General features: G+C 38.6%; 1 protein-coding gene across 1 annotated transcript; it reads right to left on the bottom strand.

Moving 5' to 3' along the window:
- Positions 1–4,486: 4,486 nt before the first annotated feature.
- LOC137742217 (G-type lectin S-receptor-like serine/threonine-protein kinase LECRK4) lies at positions 4,487–7,203 on the bottom strand. Its single transcript, XM_068482012.2, has one exon. The coding sequence runs from the start codon at positions 7,101–7,103 to the stop codon at positions 4,677–4,679; it is 2,427 nt and encodes an 808-aa protein (XP_068338113.1). The 5' UTR covers positions 7,104–7,203; the 3' UTR covers positions 4,487–4,676.
- Between the last annotated feature and the right edge of the window lie 167 nt (positions 7,204–7,370).

Raw genomic sequence — 7,370 nt, 5'->3', positions numbered from 1 at the left:
GGTGGTTCGTGGGCAATTATTGGTTAATTATCTTTGTTCGCAAGATCAACTTGCTGACTTGTTTACCAAAGGTCTGTCTTCGTCTCGGTTTAAGTTCCTTGTCTCCAAGCTTCCTGTTGTTCCACAACCTGTCAGCTTGCGGGGGGCTGTTAAATGAGATCAGTGCATCAGTATGCACATGCAGTGCAGATTCCTTGTCGGCAAGCATGGGATGACATGCAGTGCAGATTCCTTGTCGACAAGCATGGGTTGAGATCAGTATGCACATGTAGTGCAGAATCCTAGTCCGCAAGCATGGGTGTATATAAAACTAGAGTCATCATTGTCATAAAGGAATGACAGCAAGGAGGACATGTGATTGCTGTCTCAAGGACAGCAGGAGGACATTTTATTATTGCTTGGTATTGCATCCGAGTGCTGCTGCATGTGTAGCGTGCAATTACTTGTAGTTTTAAATTGTAAAGTTTGTATGTTGTAGTGTATATAAAAAGCCTTCCCATAAGGCCTGCCGAAGTAGGATTGATTATTGAAATCAGAAACTTTACAGAAGGTTGACGGAAATGGGAATATGGGTAAGTACGATTATTTTCCCTTTTGTTCTGTCGTAGCGTTCTGTTAGGAACTTAGAATATAGGTTAGTGTATAACAGTAATTTCAAGTTTGCCTCATGATCATGACGACCCACCACCGGAGTGCTTCTGTTCAGGTGATCCAACGGCACCACAAAATCGTCACGATCCACCCCTCCTTGAGGGAGGCTGTGTATCCGTCCATCATCATCTCCCAGAATAGAAATAATATCCTCATCATCAATGGAAACATTTTCGTGATCACCACGGCCATCGTCTTTGTCTGACGGACGGTGGACTCCCTCGGCAAGACTGGACTCTCGGATATCAGGAGTTGGAGGATCGAGATTTTGCTGACTGGCGTCATTAGGCATGACTTCATCATAAACGAGGATGATGATCATCATGAATGAATCCATGATGTGATTGTTTGAAGTGGATTGGAGAAGTTGGATGGTGAAAGAACAATGAAATAATTGAGTTCGAAACTCAATTACATAAACCATGAGAGTTGCGCAAGCTACACAGGGTAAATGACTTGAATGGTCGATATGTTTGTTCGTCTTAGCTTTCACCATGTTGGGTTATATAGGGAGGTTGGGATGAATTCTTGCTTGGGAAGTGACGACGGTAATTTCACGAGTTTTGTCACGAAGAATACTGATTGGACCAACGAAAGAAGCCAAAAGCGGGAAGACCATTATGTTTTGATAAGACCAAATCCGTGCGTTATTGAGTTCATAAGGAAAAAGAGTAATTGAAAAATTAAAATCAGGTCATTATGTTTCGATAAGACCGAATCTATACGTTTTCTTGAGATGCCGGTACAACAACAGTGTCACGAGTTTTGTGCAGAGAATAAAGATTGAATCAATGAAAGATGCCAAAAGAGGGAGGGCCATTATGTTTTGATAAGGCCAAATCCGTGGGCTTTAAGTTCATAAGGAAAAAGAGTAACAAAAAAATTAAATTTTGATGCAATTTTGTTTCGATAAAACCAAATCTATGCGTTTTTTCAAGAGGGGTTCACGAGTTTTATCAATTAATACCTACTAGTCCAACGAAAGATGCCAAAATACATAATGGTCCAACGAAAGATGGCAAAATACATAATGGACCACATAAAATGTCAAAAGAGGGAAGACGTTTTGATAAGAATAAATTTGTGCGTTATGAGTTCATAAGGAGAAAGAGTAACTGAAAAATTAAAATAGGAGGCTATTATGTTTCGATAAGATCACTAAATATGTGCGTTTTTTGGGAGGGTACAGTAGTAAATTCACAAGTTATATTCCATATACAATAGAGATTGAACCAACGAAAGATGCAAAAAGAGGGAACGCCACTATGCTTTGATAAGATAAAATCCGTGCCTTTTGAGTTTATAAGGAAAAATAGTAACTGAAAAATAAAACTTGAGGCCATTTCAATAAGACCAAATTTGTGTATTTTTTCAAGAGCATAACTGTAATTTCATGTGTTTTACTACGGAGAATAGAGATTGAACCAACAAAAAAATGCCAAAAGAGGGAAGATCATTATGTTTTGATAAGACCAAATCCGTGTGTTATTGAGTTCATAAGGAAAAAGAGTAACCGAAAAATTAAAATTAGGTCATTATGTTTCGATAAAACCGAATCTGTGCGTTTTCTTGGGATGCTGATACAAGGGTAGTGTCACGAGTTTTGTGCAAAGAATAAAGATTTAACCAATGAAAGATGCCTAAAGAGGGAGGGCCATTATATTTTGATAAGACCAAATCCGTGGGCTTTCAGTTCATAAGGAAAAAAAGTAACAAAAAAATTAAAATGTGATGCAATTTTGTCTTGATAACACCAAATCTATGTGTTTTTCAAGAGGGGTTCACAAGTTTTTTCAATTAATACCTACTGGTCCAACAAAAGATGCCAAAATACACAATGGTCCAACGAAAGATGGCAAAATACATAATGGACCACATAAGATGTCGAATGAGGGAAGATGTTTCGAAAAGAATAAGATTATGAGTTATGAGTTCATATGGAGAAAGAATAACTGAAAATTTCAAATATGAGGCTATTATGTTTCGATAAGATCACTAAATTTGTGCATTTTTTGGGAGGGTACAATAGTAAATTCACAAGTTATTTTCCAGAATAGAGATTGAACCAATGAAAGATGCCAAAAGAGGAAATGCCACTATGTTTTGATAAGATAAAATCCGTGCCTTTTGAGTTTACAAGGAAAAATAGTAACTGAAAAATAAAACTTGAGGCCATTTCATTAAGACCAAATTTGTGTGTTTTTTCAAGAGCGTAACTGTAATTTCACGTGTTTTACCACAAAGAATAGAGATTGAACCAATGAAAGATGTCAAAAGAGGGAAGAACAAATCCCTGTGTTATTGAGTTCATAAGGAAAAAGAGTAACTAAAAAAAAAAATTTGACATCATTATGTGTCAATAAGACCGAATATGTGTGTTTTCTTGGGATATTGGTACATTAGTTTCATGATTTTTGCGCGAAGAATAAAGATTGAAGCAATGAAAGATGCCAAAAGAAAGGAGGCCATAATGTTTTGATAAGACCAAACCTGTGGGATTTGAGTTCATAAGGAAAAAGAGTAACTAAAAAATTAACTTATTGTTTTTCCACAGATAATACCTACTGATCTAACGATAGATGCCAATTACATAATGAACCACAAAAATGTGAAAAGAGGGAAGACGTTTCGATAAGAATTAATCAGTGGATTATGAGTTCATAAGGAGAAAGAGTAACTGAAAATTTAAAATATGAGGCCATTATGTTTCGATAAGACCAATTTGTGCATTTTCGGGAGGGTACAATAGTAAATTCATGAGTTATTTTCCACATAGAATAGAGATTGAACCAACAAAAGATGCCAAAAGAGGGAACAACACTTTCTTTTGATAAGATGAAATTTGTGCATCTTGAGTTTACAAGGAGAAAGAGTAACTGAAAAATAGAACTTGAGGCCATTATGTTTCAATAAGACCAAATTTGTGTGTTTTTTCATGAGTGTAATTGTAATTTCACGTGGTTTACCACAGAGAATAAAGATTGAATAAACGAAAGATGCCAAAAGAGGGAAGACCATTATGCTTTGCTAAGACCAAATCGTGTGTTTTGAGTTCATAAGAAAAAAGAGTAACTGAAAAATGAAAATCTAAGGCCATTATGTTACCATAAGACCAAATCTGTGTGTATTTTCAGTAGGTTACTACAATAATTTCACGAGTTTTCCATAGAGAATAAAGATTGAACCAACAAAAGATGCCAAAAGAGGGTATACCATTATGTTTTGACAAAACTAAATATGTGTACGTTTTGAGTTCGTAAGGAAAAAAAAAAAGTAACTAAAAATTAAATATGATGCCATTATGTTTTGATAACATCAAATTTTTGTGTTTTTGAGTTCCTAAGGAAAAAAACTAACTAAAAAATCAAAATTCAGATGCCATTATATTTCGATAAGACCAAAGTTGTGCGTTTGTAGTAGTATATTTTGATACCATATGGCAAGCAAGAAGAGATCACTGTTAAGTATTCGAAACCCGAACGCAAAATCACTGTAAGTTGAAAACCACCAAGCAGGCTCTTCACCTGCAGTGAGAATACTTTCCATTCTGGAATTGTTATTGGCAGAAGCAAAAGCCATGGCCATTGTATTCACAGCAGTGAAGACAAGGTCGTCACAGACTGCAGATGTTCATTTTGAATTCTAACCAATGTGGATGGAGTCGCGCTCGCGGCTAAAAACTATATTCAACAAGTTCTTGCCAATAAACATGATCATAATTCAGGCCCTCCCTACAAAGAGAAGACAAAGGAGTAGGGAGGGTAGCGATAAGTCCAATTCGTACAAGATAAGCCACAAACTTCATCAGCACCAACAGACTAAGCAAACGAAAATGTTTTCATAACAAACTTTATCATTCATAACAAGAGTTACATACATAAAGCATTTACCGTTTTATCTAAATCATTGCCTTACAAAACCAAAAATTGGTAAACTAAACACAGACTGACAAACAGGAAACAAGCTAGCTACTACTGTGACAATAAATACACCTTCGCTGCAATACAAATAACGGCGGTTCAACCTTATCTGGTATATGGGGATGGACTTGGTGGAACAGGCACTTCGACAACTCCTTCAAGCATCTGCACAACCTTCTTCATAGTAGGCCTAAGAGATGGATCTTCCTGAATACACCAAATCGCAACCATCACAAACTTTTCCAGTGTCGTTCGATCACCCAAGGCCTCAACTTCACAATCTACAACAGCATCTAGTCCTCCTTCAACGTAGCAATCATAAACCCAGTACGTTAAAATTGCTCTCTCTTCACAGTTACCTTCCATGTCAACGCTTCTCCTACAACAAATGATTTCCAGCAGCACAACACCAAAGCTGTACACATCAACTTTGGTAGTGATTGGCAAGTTCCTGAACCACTCAGGTGCAACATAACCTTTTGTTCCTCGGATGGCGGTATGAGTCTGGCTCTGATTCATCAGCAAAAGTTTTGCCAAGCCAAAATCAGAGATCCGAGCAGTGTAATAATCATCGAGAAGTATGTTCTGCGGCTTTATGTCACAATGGATAATCTGCGTGCCGCACTCTTCATGCAAGTATAAAAGCCCCTGCGCAACGCCATAAGCGATTTCAATTCGCTGTCTCCAACTTGGTTTGATATCAGAAAAAAGAAAGCTTGCCAATGTGCCATTTCTTAAGAACTCATAAACTAGTAATCTCTGTTGCCCCTCGTCACAATATCCAAAAAGACGAACCAGATTCTTGTGATGCGTCTGACCAATTACTTTCAGTTCTGTTTTAAACTCCTTCTCGACATCTTGCATAACATAGTTTAGCTTCTTCACCGCCACTTCGACACCAGAACCAATTTGCATCACCCCTTTGAAAACCACTCCAAAAGCACCCTTTCCTAATTCTTCATTGAACCCATTTGTAGCTTCTCGTAGCTCTTCATAGCTAAAAGAGCGCAAATTCGAGTCCAAAACAATATCGGTACTAGGTCTTACAGGTTTCTTCCGGAAAATGAAGAAAAACCCAAGACAGAGAGCAGAACTTAAGACAAAATTAACAAAGATAGAGGTACCTAATAATACTGATTCCACGCGTATCACAGATTTCCGTCTCTTCTCTTTATCATCTGGAATTGGCTTTGGAAGAGACTGCAGAGTGGCATTATCCTTTCGGACTTTTATGAAGGTCTGTGAATTAAGACTGACATCCACTCTCCCATTCGAGAGAGGTAACTTCTTTTTCCAGCAGGTTTCAGACCGGAAAACAGCAACAGCGCACAAACAATCTTGATAGCAGGACTCGTTGCACTCGTCTGAGGTAAAAGAGTTTAGCTGCACATAATCTGAGTTTGGCCAATCAGTATTTGTCAGCACTTCGACATCATACAAATCTTTTCTGGGACTTTGTAGCTCATCTTCTTCACAGCCTTGTATAAAATCGGGTTTGCAGCCTCGGTATATATCATTCGGATCAAGAAAAGAAAACCCTTTTGGGCATTCGCAGGTTGGCCTATTATCTGGTTTGAGCTTACAGACACTGTTATATCCGCAAACACCAACGCCGCTGTCTTCAAGAAGTGTTCGGCAAATATCATCCGGCCTATACCACAGAGGATTACTCCAGCTTGCATTTCCAGTGAAATTTTTCGGGTGAGAATATAAAGCGAAAATCCCATCAAAATCAAGAGTTGCCCTTATGTAGTTGTCCCTCACCGAAACTCCCTGTGTCCCTGGAAGAGTGAATCTTCCACCATTTTCTCTCAGAACAAACATGTCCCCTGAGCTGTTGAGCACCAATTGTTTACCTTGACTACCTTCTACAGTCCCTGCGGTGGTGCCCGTGGCGAAGTAAGGGTTGTTGGCATAATCTGTTGGCAAGTTGACGGTGTTGAGCACGAGGTTTCCATCATCTTGCAAGCGCAGCTGGAACCGCCCTTTTGTGTAGTTTGTCTCCGATTGTCTACACGAAAGCTTCCCATTTTTCTCAATTGTCTGTCCAGGCAAAACGGTGTCTGTAGGATTGCTGAAGGTCTCCCACAAGCTCCCCGAGTTTTGGTCTTGAAGGACAAAGTTTCCGGTGTCATTCATGACCCCGTTCTCAACAATCCCGAAAGTTGTTTCGGATTTCCATATCTCTCCACCCTGAGGATTGTTAAGAACTAGTCCATTGTTGGCAGTCAAGTTCAAAACTGATCCCCTAGGTGCAACGATGGGGTTGTTACCGTCATATGCATACCAAACTACGGTTTCGTCTGGGATTTTCGCATACCATATCGAAAGCAAGAAAAGATCATCGCTTCCGAGGGGTGAAAATCCAAACGCGAAATCACCGGATGGAGAAAGCCATGATGAGGAGTTGCCTGTAGTTGCAGTTAGAGAACTCCCAACTGCTACTCTTCCATTATTTTGGGAAAACACATAAATTGGTAGCAAAAACAATGAGGAGAACAAAAGCATCCGTACAGAAAAAGCCATTGCCATTGCAAAGCACCAATTCTTCAACCTAGCTTAATTAACTATATATCTTAATTAGGCTTGACTAATCTCCATGCCTGTCAATGTCTTAAGTTTTTTCCTGCAAGTAAATGCGTGTACCACATTTCTTTACGTAAATATTAGCTGTCAACCACGACATGGCCTCCCCTCGCTAGAGTCACACACAACAATTTCTCCGAACCTACACATATATTACACATTTAATCCTTGTTCAAAATACAAGAATTCCACTTTTTGAGAAAATAATATAAT

The sequence above is a fragment of the Pyrus communis genome, chromosome 11 (genome assembly GCF_041283825.1).
Source record: "Pyrus communis isolate YQ-2024b chromosome 11, ASM4128382v1, whole genome shotgun sequence".
NCBI lineage: Eukaryota > Viridiplantae > Streptophyta > Magnoliopsida > Rosales > Rosaceae > Pyrus > Pyrus communis.
This window is presented reverse-complemented; position numbering and strand designations above follow the sequence as displayed.